At 37.6% G+C, this 16,285-nt stretch overlaps 1 protein-coding gene across 27 annotated transcripts in view; it reads right to left on the reverse strand.

Moving 5' to 3' along the window:
• Positions 1-16,285, reverse strand: part of LOC107743569 (calcium/calmodulin-dependent protein kinase type II subunit gamma-like) — a 60,443-nt gene that overhangs the window by 38,641 nt on the left and 5,517 nt on the right. For all 27 annotated transcript variants that reach the window (XM_016556860.1, XM_016556859.1, XM_016556864.1 and 24 more), the window contains exon 2: positions 15,032-15,126. In XM_016556860.1, coding sequence (XP_016412346.1) covers positions 15,032-15,126 — 95 coding nt within the window. The remainder of the gene's footprint in view (positions 1-15,031; positions 15,127-16,285) is intronic.

Consider the following 16,285-nt stretch of genomic DNA (forward strand, 5'->3'; position numbering starts at 1 on the left):
ATTTGTAAACAAATGCTACACAGCAAAAATCAAATGGCTCAATTTCATTTAGTTGAGTCCAACAGCACTGAAAAACACATTGAGCAAATGTGCGCACATATGTGCAAGCTGCTCTCACAGATTCATTTACGTCACAGGACACTAGGCACGATACCGTACACATCTACACTTATTAAGAGCACAGTCAACCCAGACACTGAACAGATAGCAGGGTCACTTCGACACGGACTGGAAAGGCAGAAGGACTAGACATTACAGACTTAGCTTCACAGGTTATCACGGCCCAAGCAGTTACAAATATGCTCCTGCATGAACTAAAAGGTGAGCTATTGTGCAGTGCACAGAGCTCTGATGAGAGAGACACATGCAGAGACAGTTATTAAGCCACTTGAGGCAATGGGCGGACGTCATTGTGTTCGCATTCTTTTCAGATCATCGTCAGGGTAGATGAAAGGGCTCAAGTGACGTTAAAGATTGAATCTGTGAGTACAAAGAAGCAGGGGTTGTGTGAGTTCATTTCTCAGCAGGTGAATCTCAGGAGAAAATGTCGGTAGCCCCAGGGAGGATTCTGTGACATAAGCGCATGGCATCTGGGGCAGGATCAGGTCTCTTCTCCCTGCACGCGAGCTGTGGGCAGATTTCCAATAGCTTGGATTTATCATAGCTGTGGTGATCCAAACATGCATCTAACTTGGTCAATCAAGACCTATTAGATAAACTTTAAGATAAACATACAGCCTACTCATAAACAAGGGACATGCACAATTATGTATCAAAATATGTTGGGCTGTTTTTCACGTATATAAGCATCTCATAAACACAATGCTTTCTAAAGACTAGTCAGAAATCATAATATAAATTGTGATTTGTTTGTTGTACTGACAGCAAGAAAAAAAACCACAATATATTTAAGTGTGTGAACCTAAAGTAAATACAATACCATTCAAAAGTTTGGGGTCAGTAAGTTTTTTTTAAAGAAATTAATATTTTTATTCAACAAGGATGCATTAAACTGAATAAAAGTGACAGTAATGACATTTATTAAATTCTATTTCATATAAATGCTGTTTTTTTTTCATTTTGGCAACCTTTTCTTCCTTTTTGCTCGTTCTTTTCTCTAATAATCATCTCATAGCCCTCCTCTCCCCAGCAACCCAGAGACGTGCCCTTGTTGTGGCCTTTGCACTCGTTCAGTCTGCTTGCTTTATTTTTTCATACTCTGTTGGCTCATCAAGGCTGACCTTAGTGTCTTCTCTGTTTACAAATTATGGGCTAATGTCAGTCGAAGTCTATTCACTGTCGTCTCGCTCTCTGTCCCTCCCTTTTTCCTTTTCTGTTAGTCAGTTCTTCTTATGTGACGACAGACAAAACACGGACGAATGTCATCAACAACCTGACTCATTTGTCACAACCGTGCCCATCTCTCTGACATGTCCTGCCCCAATCTGTCCAGTCCTGCCCCCTTTCTGATGTTCTTGTTTACTATTCTTTTGCTGTCTTTCAAGCACTGACATTTCCTTAATGAAATACAAATCTTATTTAGCAGTTTCTATTCCATTCTATTCCTATGTTCCTACAGCAGTGATTCAGAAGCGTAGATATCTGTCAGTAGAGGTGATTTAGCAGACAGGGCTTTTTTTCCAAAGCAACTTACTGTACCCTTATTACAATGAGAATGTCTCTGGAACAACCTGGAGTTAAGCGTCTTGCTCAAAGGCATGATAACTCATGGTAACTCAAGTGTGATAACTCATCTCCTTACAGGGTTTGCACCAGCAACCACCCAATTATCACACCTAAGAAAAGGCTACACCACCCCTCTACTTTAAACTGCATAAAGTCCAAGTTCAGATGTGTAGATACAGTACCAGTCACACTAAATATAAAATATTTATAGTACAGTTGCTTCTCAATAAATTAGAATGTCGTGGAAAAGTTCATTTATTTCAGTAATTCAACTCAAATTGTGAAACTCGTGTATTAAATAAGTAGATATCTATTTCAAAAGTTTGGGGTCAGTACATTTTACCTTTATTCAGCAAAGCACATTAAATTGATCAAAATGTGACATTCATATTATTAAATTACATTTATAATGTTACCAAAAAATTCTATTTCAACCAGTTGCTGTTCTTTTGAACTTTCATTTTATCAAAGAATCCTGATAAATAAATGCAGCCTTTGTGAACACAAGATACTTCTTTCAGACTTCTTTTAAAAAGATTTAAGTATATATGTAATATAAGCATATATGAAACCTTTTTAATGGTATATACAAATCAAATGGGGAGCATTCTTTCAGTCTTAAGAGTGACAATGAACACTAGTAATTATCGACCAATAAGGGTTTGACAGTACTGATCCTGAGATCAAAGATACAATTTGATGACAATGAATGAACCATAAAATTACTGAAACACTTATTTTACATAATATTTACCCAAAATTAATTTTAAAAACTAGAAAATGTGCATTGTTGTTGGAGAATTCTGGAATTGAATCGAGGCAGAATCTTGACAGACCACTTCTGTCAATCGGCCAAATGGACACTGGCAGAGGCCGATAAAAATGATTAAATATTGGCTGATTAATAACAAACTAATGGACAGTACTTAAATACTCTCTCAGATATCCAGTCCAGCTATGACGCAGCAAGTTCTCTCTCAACAGTGACACATCACACTCAACTCAGACACAAAATTAAAAATATGTGGTAGGTAAATTTATCTATTATTGTTCACTCTTCCTTGTGATTAAATATTGAGAAACATGAGACATGCCTTGATCATTTTATACTATATATTTTACTTCTACAGTGCTTTGTTAAATTAAAAATAATATCGCCCTTTTAAGCAGTTTCAAATGCCAAACACTATAAATATAAATGCAGCCTTTGTGAACACAAGATACTTCTTTCAGACTTCTTTTAAAAAGATTTAAGTATATATATAATATAAGCATATATGAAACCTTTTTAATGGTATATACAAATCAAATGGGGAGCATTCTTTCAGTCTTAAGAGTGACAATGAACACTAGTAATTATCGACCAATAAGGGTTTGACAGTACTGATCCTGAGATCAAAGATACAATTTGATGACAATGAATGAACCATAAAATTACTGAAACACTTATTTTACATAATATTTACCCAAAATTAATTTTAAAAACTAGAAAATGTGCATTGTTGTTGGAGAATTCTGGAATTGAATCGAGGCAGAATCTTGACAGACCACTTCTGTCAATCGGCCAAATGGACACTGGCAGAGGCCGATAAAAATGATTAAATATTGGCTGATTAATAACAAACTAATGGACAGTACTTAAATACTCTCTCAGATATCCAGTCCAGCTATGACGCAGCAAGTTCTCTCTCAACAGTGACACATCACACTCAACTCAGACACAAAATTAAAAATATGTGGTAGGTAAATTTATCTATTATTGTTCACTCTTCCTTGTGATTAAATATTGAGAAACATGAGACATGCCTTGATCATTTTATACTATATATTTTACTTCTACAGTGCTTTGTTAAATTAAAAATAATATCGCCCTTTTAAGCAGTTTCAAATGCCAAACACTATAAATATCAAGATATATCTATAATATTGATTAAAAGGCTGAAAAATATTGAACGTTCTTATATTTTCAATTATGTCTTTAAAATATAAGACATAATTGAAGTCATTGAGGGCAGGAGAGGGTGTGAGACAGTTCTTTCTCTGGGGTAAACAGAGTGATTTGGACAGAGCGATACTGCTGAAAGCGACAGTGAGATGGAAACCGCTTCTACCTGGAACCAGATCCAGTCGCCTCTTATTAATGCAGTTCAGAACGAAACAGGCCCTCCAACAGCAGCAAAGCCTGAGGGGAAAGGAGTTTGTGTGTGTGTGTGTGTGTGTGTGTGTGTGTGTGTGCGTGCGTTAGAGAGATGTGTGAACATATATAAGGAAGAATGAAAAAAGAAAAAAAAAAGGAAAATCTTGTGTATATGTGTGTGTTTTAATTAAATCCATTCCTCTAAGACACTTTATCACTGGTGCAATGTAAGTGATTCACACAAGCGCACTGTGAGCCAAACAGACAGAGAGCAAATAAAAATGACTTCAGTGAGACAGACACTCCAGTAATGCAGGAAAGCAGCTCGATTTGGTTCTTCAGCTCATACCAACGAGGTACTGCCAGAATAAACAACCCAAAACAGCTCCCAAAATCCAAAGCATGAGAAACACCACATCTCAGCCTGCCCATCCAATCAAATTCCTGCAAATACAAGACAGACAGACAGACAGACAGCTTGTTGTCCTGCAGGTAGCGTACATTCCCACAAACACAGGCCATAGGGTCCGTGTCACTTTCAAAAACAGCTTAAGGTGCTTTGGTGGAGACATTCGTTCCCTCGCCATCACACGACTAATCCACCACGCACAGCTTTACTTACACAGACGACTGCAGGGGGACATGGACGAGCGCCTGTCTGTGTACACACACGTTCATTATAACATTATATCCTCTCTAGCCACCATGGCAACACTCACCTGACTTCTCTTTCCAACTCATTGAGCTCTCTTTCCACCCATATGCTTTCTATCATTCAGTCTGTCTCAGGAGGTGTGCATGGCACTTTTTCTACAGCTAATGGAGAAGTCAAACAATTTGTGTGCTCTTGAGGCCTGCGGTCCACTTGAAAATAACTGGATGATGTCAAGATTGTGAACAAACAAACAATTGATAATAGTGACAAAACTCACTCTCTGACTAATATCGATGCAGATATATGCATGGAAATTCACCAAAATCTCATTTGTTCAGTCTGCGTATGTTTATGGGAGCAAGTTCTCTGTGATCACAGACAATCCCTGCGTCATACCGGCCACAGCTGTTGCATGTCGCAGGACTGGGTGCAGTCAGTGCACAACACAGCTCCACACACACCAGGACACACAGCTTCTTTAACAGATGTGCTACATGTCGTTAAACTATGATGAAATTCATTGTGAAGGATTGTGATGCACTTCTGATATCTTTTTCTACTGATGAGGAAACAAAGGTCCACAGCTTTATCAGCTATTCTGTAATACAGTAATATAGGCCTACATAAAAATCTGATGAGTATATGTTTAAAACTTGTATGGCTTACTTTCTTCTGTGGAACATAAAATATATTTTGAAGAATGTTCACACTGTTCCAGAAGTGTACAGTGATCAGGGACTGTCAAGCTCCATAAAGCATAATTAATGCACCATAAAACTAGTCCATATGACTCACTACATAGTATTACAAGTTAAAAGTCAATTCAAAGTCACAATTCAAGGTAAGTTGATAATCTTGATATCCCCTGATAACTGTATGCTTTTATTGTATGGAAAAAGAGCAGTTCAGAGAGTACAGAAGACAGAGAATAATACAGGTTTGTGATGACAGAAATATTTAAATATAAAATTAAACATTCAACAAAAAGATGGAGTCTTTAAAAAGGGGAACAATGTTTCCTGTATCCTAGTGATCTTGATAATCTTCTATATCATAATCATGATGATCTCACGACGGAAAATGAAAAGTTGCGATTTTCTAAGCCGATATGGCTAGGAACTATACTCTCATTCCGGCGTAATAATCAAGGAACTTTGCTGCCATACCATGGGTGCAGCAGGCGCAATGATTATTACTCCGGAATGAGAGTCGCAACTTTTCATTTTCCGTCGGTCTTAGTACACGATGTAACTACAGAAGAGTCAAGTTTTAAATAGGAAAAATATAGAAACTCTTTGGTCATTTTTGAGCGAGATGCTAACGGTCTAATCAGATTCAATGATCTATGCTAAGCTACAGCTAAAAGTGCTACCGCCAGACCCGGAGATCGGCTGAATAGATTCGAAAACGGTAAAACTCAACTGTTTAACTATAGGGGAGTTGGAAAATGAGCCTATTTTCAAAAAAAGTGGAGTGTTCCTTTAAAAGAACAGGTCATTTCTGTCATGCTGCGTACCAGCATCGGTTGGGGGAGTGTGTCTAACACTGGGTGATAATTAATGACAAAATTTTCATTTTTGGGTGAACTATCCCTTTAATACATTTCAGGGAATCTGTATATTAAGCTGGTATTCAGAATGAAATGAAAATTCACCCTGTACATTTTATTGTGAATGATTTAATATGTGCATTTTTCGAAAAAAACTTTTTGACCTCGTAATTTTCAATCATAACTTGGTTCTCCGATGAAACGACCCTCTGGTGACACATGTCTGACTTCTCCAGTCATTTAGGAAAGCAGACAGACCCAAGTCACCATCCTACATTTTTTTTTCACCCGTACGTACAACAGTACGTCACAATTCGGAAGAAAACATCTGTTGCTACTTCTGTTGCATCCGAGAAAAAAATTCAGATAACCACAATACAAGACAATTATGATTGCTCTTGCACATCCCTAATGCTTATACAAGTGGTTTCAGTTCAAAATTCTTTCCTCTGATTGATTTCAAAGTTCAATTGCATACTTTTGTGGAGAGGCATGGAATAAGAGCTGTCCAACCACCAACACAGACACCATTGTCACCATCACCACACGCACTGCCATCCATCCACCCACTGAGATGATAAAATAAAACACACAACTACAAGTTAAAAATCTTTTTTAGGAAGGGAGTGTACAGTATGTATGCGTGCTTTGTGCAAGTTTATAGACAAGCTATGATAAAGGCAAACATGCAATGAAGGACAGTAAGTGTCCTTCAAAGTGCCAACCAGAATTGCCGTACTAATGTAATCAAATGAATTTCCAATAAGGCAGTGCTCAAACACTTGTATTCCAAAAGGAGACAGTGCCACAGCAATCATGTCAAAGGCACTTGGCAGTTATTTTTTCATTAGGTAACTGAGATTAAAACCCAAAACCTCCAAACACTTGCTAATGGAAACAATGTTTACAATGTATGCAAACTCATAGCCCTTCAGCTCAACTCTTTCTAGGAAAAAAGGATAAGCGTAGCTGCTCGGCGTAAAGTGGAGGGCGCCGGATTTGTGCACTGACGTGCTTGTGTGTAAGAGTGTGAGCTTAAGCCGCAAGTCTGTCCCGCACCAGACCATCTGCTGATCCAGGATGTCACTTCATCTCTCCCCGACCCGTCAGGGATTATCCTGTTAAGTGCTTTAGACGCCTGCAGATTCCCAGCAGTTAAAACAGAGCAGGTAGGACAAATCCCTATACCCAATGCATGACAGTGGGAGAATAATGGATGGACTTGTTGTGAAATCACTTCCCTTTCAATTCTGCCAGGGTCAAGTGTTTACTGATTGGTTCACTGTAGGCTTGCTGTAGCCCTTCAAATTTACATTTTCTGTTGAATTAATGGATAAATTAACTATGGGCCTAGAGGATCTAGAGCAGGGGTGGGCAAACTTGGCCCTTCCAGGTCACTTTCCTTCAGAGTTTAGCTCCAACTCTAATCAAACACACCTGAACCAGCTAATCATTGTCTTCAAGACTACTAGAAGGCTACAGGCAGGTGAGTTTTATCAGGGTTGGACCAAATCTCTGCAGGAAAGTGGCCTGGAAGGGCCAAGTTTGCCCATCATTGATCTAGAGGGTCAAAACTGGCCAAAATAGCAAACGATACATATCATGTCATATACAAAGAAATTCTGCCGAATGTCTTCCAGGACTACAACATCAAAAATGTAAAGTTTGAGAACTTTCTACATCACTGCATCGTCAACCAAAATACAATAATATCTCATTTTCTGATTCAGACCGTCAAATATTTAGTTTTGTATTGTAGAATTGGTGTGTATTGTAGAATAACAGAATGCTGTCTATGAGAGAAAGTTATTAATGCTGTTGGATTACAAATTTAAGAATCTGTTTAAAATATGCTGATACTATATTCTGACATAGCATCACATGAAAAACTAAGGTGAAGTACATTGTATTTAGCATTTAAGGTAAATTACATCAGACAAATGATTATCTTAAACAAAGTGTAGCAAGAGGTTCCTGTCTGTTCCGGTTTCTCTTATTGTTAGTCAAATTAACCAAATTACTGAGAAAGTCACCTTTTGTTTGTATTGGCTCTTGGTGCCTCCGCCCCAGTCTTTGAGTAGTTATGCTGATTGGATTAGCACCTATGCATTTGAATGACACTGTTATGCTGATGAGATCAGGGCTGGAGAAATTCCGGTAACGGGCTGATTCCTGTATTGCATTTGCATGCTTTGTTTAAATTGTCGCCACCTCTACTGAATGAATCCCGCCCCCTTAAAATGTATATAAACTCTACTGTGCTGAGCTATAGTCAGACTTGGATGACTGCAGCGACGCACAGCGAGTCCTCAATAAAGAGTGACTTCTGTATGAAAGATATCCCAACGTCTCCTGGTCTCTGCTTCGACAAGGAAAAAGTTTCCTACAATGCTTTATACATTCTTCTTATTCTCAGCTCAGTAAAGACTATCAGGTCAAAAGTTTTGATCTTCTGATCATAAATCGTTCAGCGCCCCCTCTACACAGTTTGGCGATGGCGACTCTAGCCTGAAATATGAATAAATTATTTAGAGCCTTGCAAACAATGAGTCAGCCACCCGAATAATGGTGTTTGTCTGTGTCAATGTTTGTATAGTGTGCCACATGCTACATTCATATGCATATCACAGAATGCATTATGTCCTTTCAAAATACAGAGCGACACTCATTTGAAATGAACAGAGCCTGCGGTGTAAATAGCATGACAGGCTTGCATTCTGGTTAGGGGAAAGAGGAAGCTGGGCTTTTGTGTTGATATTAATTGTGTGATACAAGTGGCGCATTAGGCCTACTTGTCGGTGGTCGATGTTAATCCATCATCTTAAAAATCCCTAATGCTGGAACTCAACCACTTAAATGAAAATCTATACAAACTATTGTTAGTTGGAACCAAAATTCCTCGAAACCTCAAGAAAATCAGCAGGAGAGTCATAATAAAAGCATACAGAGGTGCTGCAAATATTCACGGCACCTGTTAACCTAGAACTACAAACAATGTTAAATTTAAAATGTTAAATTTATTGACCTCATATAGGAAACTTAAGTCAGAAAAACTTAGTTGAAGGTTAGTTGATTCCATAGTTTGGAGTATTTTTATCCCCAGGTAATTATAATTAAAGCTAAGCTTTAATTATAAAGCTCATTCTGATTAAATGGTAAATTCGCTTTCAGAAGTGAAGTCTTTTGCTTTTGAGAAAACATGCTTGGTTTTCCTTTGAGAAAGATATTAAACTTGGGGATTGTGAAATGATAGCTTCCATATGCTCTCAGCTGCTAAGAAACATAAGAGAAACCACAAGAGTGTTACTGCAAGATGATTCTCCACAATTAACGGCCATCCAATGATCCAGTTCCAGGTTTTTCAAAATCAAACCAAACCAAACATTTCCTCAACCCTGTTCTTTATAGCTGGGAACCAGTTTCATCAGTTGCTCCTCTATTAACTGAACATACCAGCAAAATATTCCTCAAGAATGAATTGCACCGATTTCATGATTTATTTGTCATGATGTCTGCCTGATTATTTTTAGTAAAAAAAAACTACCAAATTTACACTCATGCAATAAATTAGCACAATGTCTTCTGTGATCTTGTAATGTCTTTTTTCTATCTTTTCTATTCCATGATGATTCCAGTTCGAAGGGAGCGTATGTGTTCCATTCAAAGGGCATTAAAGTGTGTGAGATGTGAATTTAAATTGTAATTATTTACAGAGGTATATTATGTCACACTTCTCTTGTAAGTTTTGTCTGTGTGTGAAGACGCTGCAGGCCGTGGCGTAGCGCAAATCCGTGAATGAATGATACAAAGTGAAGTCAACTTCAGCAGATTTCCAGTGCAGAGGGAGTAGGGAGCATGACAGTTGGAACACAGTTCATGCATGGAGCTCTCTTCTAACGAGCTGGTTATCTGAATCAGATGTGTTAAATAAGAGAGGTCATGCAAAATATGCAGAGTGGTGGTTCGCAAGGACTGGACCCTTCTCAAAGTCCCGCCCCCCTTAGTTACCGTTGCTATGCCCGACAAGCCATGGTGCGCTCACGCCACACATCCTCACTCACACAGTGAAAAATACATCGCAGAGCAAAGAGGAAACTGACAATGCGCCGACAGAAATACAGAGCAGGTTACTTTCGGTATGAAACAAAGCCTCAGCTTTCAAAATTTGTCATTTTTTTAGGAAACTCAAACAATAAGTTCAAATCCACCGATGTAAATCTACTCTCCTGTCTGGTTTGTTTGTCGCCAGATTCGGTGTTATGATTGGTCAGATCGCCTGTCAATCAAAAGAGGTCAATTGCTGGTGCTTTCACTAGAACTAAACTCATAAACTCAAATTTACCTCCTACCTTCAATGAAATAAATAAAACAGAGCAACTGTTCTTCCCTCAGTATATCATGTCATGAGCTAACTGAACTAAAGCTGAATTTCAGACACAAACATGTCGACTGATTAATCTCCACGGATCCAAGAACATTCCTTATAACCTGTCTACATATGGTCAAGGTAAGCAAACATTATGACTATTTGGACACTGATGAACTCAACATTGGGGATCAGAACTAGTTTAATTAAGGTTGCAACGAGTGATAATGTCACTGTCCATCCTAACTTGCGAGATGAATTAAAACAGCTTTCCTTTCAAATACCCCTTTCTGGTCATCTGTAATTAAATATTAGCTATGAATTCTTCTAAGGTGAAAACATGGTGACACCATCAAAGTAGAACTCCAGGCATGTGAGAAGGGTGTGACAGGAAACTGGTACATGCATTGATCCAGTGCTTACTGTGTATAGAATAGAGGTAAATATAATGCCATGGTAATCAGGAACCACAGTGCCACAGCAAGGACAGTATGAGGTGACATTGACTATGTAGATTTATTCTTCACTAAATAGCATTTAGAGCTTCTCCTCTCACACTTGTTACACACTATACAGTCCTATAGTGAAAATTAGTGACAGTTAGTGAAAAATTGACCAAAAGTGACAGTAAAGACATTTATAATGTTACGAAAGATTTAGATTTCAAATAAATACTGTTCTTTTGGACTTTCTATTCTATCCTGAACAAAAAAAATGTTCCACAAAAATATTAAGCAGCGCAACTGTTTTGACCATCGATAATAATAAGAAACACTTTGATAATAATAAGAAATGTTTTTGAGCACCAAATCAGCATATTACAATCATTTCTGATTCCTAGATGGGCATCTTACCATCACTGGAATAAATTAGATTTTAAAATATATTAAAATAGAAAACAGTTGTTTTTAAGTTACATTAATATTTACTGTTTTTACTATATTTTGTTTAAATGCAGCCTTGGTGAGCATAAGAGACATCTTTTAAAATACATACATTTATACATTGGCAAAGCAAACATGTTTATTTATGTGGACATGGTAACATCAGATGATTATATCAAGAAAGATGGCTAAATATTTGAAGATTAATCAGTCTATCGTTAATGAAAAGGCTTTCATTTTGTGAAATACTATTAATGTAAAATTCTCATTACATACTATACTATCAATGTAACTGAAAAGTTTATTATTAAATTCTTATTAACTTATTAGCATTATTATTAACTTATTAGCATTTAGTTTGGCCTCCTTTGCTTTAATGTAAACCTGATTATGCTGTTAGCCTGGATAATTGAAAGTGATACAAGGAGAATCTCATGACAAAGCAAACACATGTATACACGCTTATGAGTATACAACCACCTCTCCCTCCCTTTCACACCTCTGGCCCTCACTGGCACACAGAGATCATAAACATGTACACAATTGTGCCTTTCCTTTAAATGTGTCCCAATACACACTCAGCAATCACCCACTTTCTTCTCGTTTATGTGCACACACACCATTTGGCTGGGGTTCATTAAAAATTCACAGTTTGGTCCATTAAAGATTCACCACAGCAGTGCTGTTACGTTTATCAGGCCTCTGCCAGTCGCCCTTCTGCAAGTAACGAGGATTCATTCCAGGGCCCTGATATTACAGCAAGGCCACGATGCTGCAGCTGATCTTTGGGAGGTTAGAGAGAGCCAGAGAGATGTGGAGAGGCAGAAAGTGGTGAAGGTCCTACCCACTTTTTCCATTTCGAGCTACGACAGGCTGTGTGCCTCAATTATTCAGCAGTGTTTCACGCACCTCCTGACATCACCACTGCACACTCGCAATGCCTGCATCTCAGCCACAGGCTCCATGCTGCCCTGGATCACACCACTGACCACCATCACACACATGCTACAGGCAAGAATGCTATCGTATGTTCGGACAAACCACACATGGCCACAGAACTGTGTAGGAATATGTTACATCAGAGGTCTTCAACGTTGTAGTGAACGGGTACAAATGAATTTTTCTGAAAAATAATGAAAATGTGTTCAAATACAACATTACTTGTACATTAAACATTTCATTGTATCACATTCAAATTGATCATGTACAATTAAAATGAACATTATTTGAAATTTAAACAACGACCTTAAATGTACGTTATTAAAGGTCAGATTTAAAATACAGGTTTAAGGGTCCATAGCTCGAAAAATGGTTGAAGTCTACTGTTTTAATAATAATAAAATACAGTAACACTTTATATTAAGATTCAATTAGTTAAAGCTGACATGAAATGGAAATTTACTGCCTATTTTCTAAATGTATTTTATTGATCTTATTGTAAATGATTCATCCATGTGCGTTTACATTTTTAACCTTAATTTTTAATCATAATGTCATAACTTGATCTTCCGGTGAAAAAACAGACTTCTCTCTAGTGACGTATGCGGGACTTTTCCAGTCATTTAGTTACAATCATCTGCAAGCTTGCATTCAGATCTGCCTCTATCCAATTAAAGTGCCTTAGATCAAATGTACTTTAAAGCAATAGAGATCATGAACTTACATGCAGCATTTATTAATCTAAAGTTAAATTTAGCTCATGTTAATGTATAATTAAAACATTACAAATCTATTAGTATGAGTAGAAAATAACATTAATCTAGATGAATAAATTCTTTAAAAGTATTGCTCATTCTTAGTTCATGACACTTCAACTATTTCACAGCAAAAGTAAAAGAAGATGGAGTATGAGTAACCAGAGGTAAGTTCACGTTGTTTATTCTTAGTGCTCTACATTTACATAATGTTTTCCTTTACATTTCATTGATTGGACTAATCTGAATTTTATGCAAAACAGGTAAGAAATTGAAGCATCACATTCAAATAAATTCAAGATAATATGAAACTGAAATGAAATCTTAAACTACACTTATGAGAACATACGAATAAGAATATGATCAGAAATCTGGAGCACTACCATTAAACAACAACTATAAGACTGCGGCACTCTCAACAAACAAGTGTACTGCTCTCTATATACTATAAGGTACAATCAATTATAATTGCAGTAATTGCAGACTATCCTGGCCTTTGAAAGATGACTCAGAGATGATAATAGCTTATATGCCGTTAACAGGTTGGCATGTCGAGAGATCTCTCTGGGCTTTGATTAAGGCCAAGGGAATGGGGAGATTTCACAAGAGGGGACTTTGGCACTTGTGTTGGGCCCACCGGATGAATAGCACTGTTGCTTTTAAATGCAGTGCCAGCCAGCATGATGAAGAGTCTGAAGAAAAACAGTTGCCAAGTTCCTTGAAATCAAGCCTAAGAGAGCTGCCAAACTATGCTGATCTAATTACCTGATGTTTTTTGTCCTAGGATCTTTTAAAATAAATCTGTAAACAAGTGTACTGCTCTCTATATACTATAAGGTACAATCAACGTTTGACTGAGTAATTGCAGACTATCCTGGCCTTTGAAAGATGACTCAGAGATGATAATAGCTTATATGCCGTTAACAGGTTGGCATGTCGAGAGATCTCTCTGGGCTTTGATTAAGGCCAAGGGAATGGGGAGATTTCACAAGAGGGGACTTTGGCACTTGTGTTGGGCCCACCGGATGAATAGCACTGTTGCTTTTAAATGCAGTGCCAGCCAGCATGATGAAGAGTCTGAAGAAAAACAGTTGCCAAGTTCCTTGAAATCAAGCCTAAGAGAGCTGCCAAACTATGCTGATCTAATTACCTGATGTTTTTTGTCCTAGGATCTTTTAAAATAAATCTGTTGTTTACAGGCCACCCACGGGGACCGTAGCATACACATGCGCACACAATGAGAACAGGATCTGTTATAATTCAGCTTGAAGGTCTACAGACAGTAGTTGTTACAGGATTTCGGTCTGTGTGAAACGTTCAGGCAAAGTTAACACAATTAATGTGTTATCTTGATCAGTCTTGGAGTAATCATGCCCATGCCAAGCTGACAATCCAAAAGAGTCATTTAATTAAAATCCATTTCATTTAATTCAACCCAACCTGATACCGTACGAGGACAGGTACACAAAGTGTCCGTTCCCCGAAATAGATTCACTGCTTTTGTTTGCGATGCAGCAGAAACAGTGACTGGGGCTCATATATCCTGACCATCTTCACCAACAACATAATTAGCACTGATGATACTGACAGTGATTAGTGACTCAACTGAGACGCAGAAAGAATGAATGAAAGAAGTAGCATCAACAGGTTCACTGCATTAGCTGTTACACATATGAGATCAGAGCACAGACCCATCCACGGAGAGACAGATTATCAATATTGTTCAGTCTGCTCGGATGGATTAACATCATGCTTCCTGTTAAGCATTTGTGGTAGGTTAAGATACTTTAAATTAGCATGTGCTCAGAGTACAATAAGACAACAGTTTATGCCATTCAAAAAATGAGAATTTGTCATATGTGGCCAGTTCTGATATAGTATGCTATATCACAAATAATGCAGATCTGATCAGATCAAAGAGAAAGACCTTAGTTACTTGAAGGATGATGGTGTATTGACACAAATAGAAGATTTAAGGACTAAAAGAACATTTTAGGAAGACGATGATGCAGATCAAATACACGAGTCAGACTAACAGGTTAGCAAAAGCAAAACCTTACCTCTTGCTGACAGCTTTTTTGTGTTGATGATCTTAGCCGCATATTCCTGGCTGGTTGATTTCTTTACACATCGCCGAACAATAGAAAAGGCACCCCTGTTTGAAAGAAACACAGCAATGTCAATGTCAATAACTACACAATCAAGCAAGCCTGAAAATTCATTTAAGCAAAAAACATCACATAATCATAATGTTACACAAATGAAGCAAATAGCGTGCAACAGTGCCCATCCAACATTTTAGCAGCGTTGGTTCCAGAAGTAAAGTTTTCACTTTTCCCATAAGGATTTTCCAAAAAGTCTTTGATTTGGACTTGTAAGCTATGAACGAAACCAACCAGCTATGAGGTGAATCACAACTTCCAAAAAACGTTCAAATTGAAGCAACAGATTTAATGAGGTAGAGAACTACAATGCTATGAAACACTGCAAATGACATAATCAAATAAAAAATTAGGGAGAAATATAAAACTATTGATTTAAAGGTGTTGATTATACACATATACAAACAATACATTTCATGTTTGTTTGTTTTTTTGCGCAAAATATGTAGATTATGCATTCAAGTATTTAAAGGGGTCATATGATGCAATTTCATTTTTTCCTTTCTCTTTGGAGTGTTACAAGCTCTTGGTGCATAAAGAAGATCTGTAAAGTTGCAAAGACTAAAGTCTCAAATCCAAAGAGATATTCTTTATAAAAGTTAAGAGTCAGCCACGCCTACCTAAAACGGCTCGTTCTAACACGCCCCCACATACCTACGTCACTATCTGGGAAGATTTGCATAACGCCGCCCAAATATTCACGCAAAGAAAGAAGGCGTAACTAATAATGTTCTTTTTAGCAGCATCATATGACCCCTTTAAGTAGTTTGAGAGCTTAGGGAGACTAGTATCATTTGCTTTGATTCTCTGATTGGTAGAGATTTCTCTGCAAAATCCTGGGTAATGTAGTTTTTCCTCAGGATTTCCACTTTTGAACATGGTTATTTAAAAAATATAAGTTGAAACAATGTGGGCTGATGACTTCAACCAAAGTATATACCACAATTTTAACGTCATAGCTCACATCTGGGGCCTCATGTATAAAACTTTACGTAGATTTCATCCTAAATGTGTGCGTACGCACAAAAGCTAGATTTTGCTTATGTACAAAAGTTTTCAGATTTATAAAGCCATGCGTACGCCAGAACCTGCGCAAAATTCCCTTTGTAATACCCAGTCAGCGGAAGATTGTGCGTACATGAATCTCCACCC

This window comes from Sinocyclocheilus rhinocerous, unplaced genomic scaffold (genome assembly GCF_001515625.1).
Source record: "Sinocyclocheilus rhinocerous isolate Xijiao unplaced genomic scaffold, SAMN03320098_v1.1 scaffold677, whole genome shotgun sequence".
NCBI lineage: Eukaryota > Metazoa > Chordata > Actinopteri > Cypriniformes > Cyprinidae > Sinocyclocheilus > Sinocyclocheilus rhinocerous.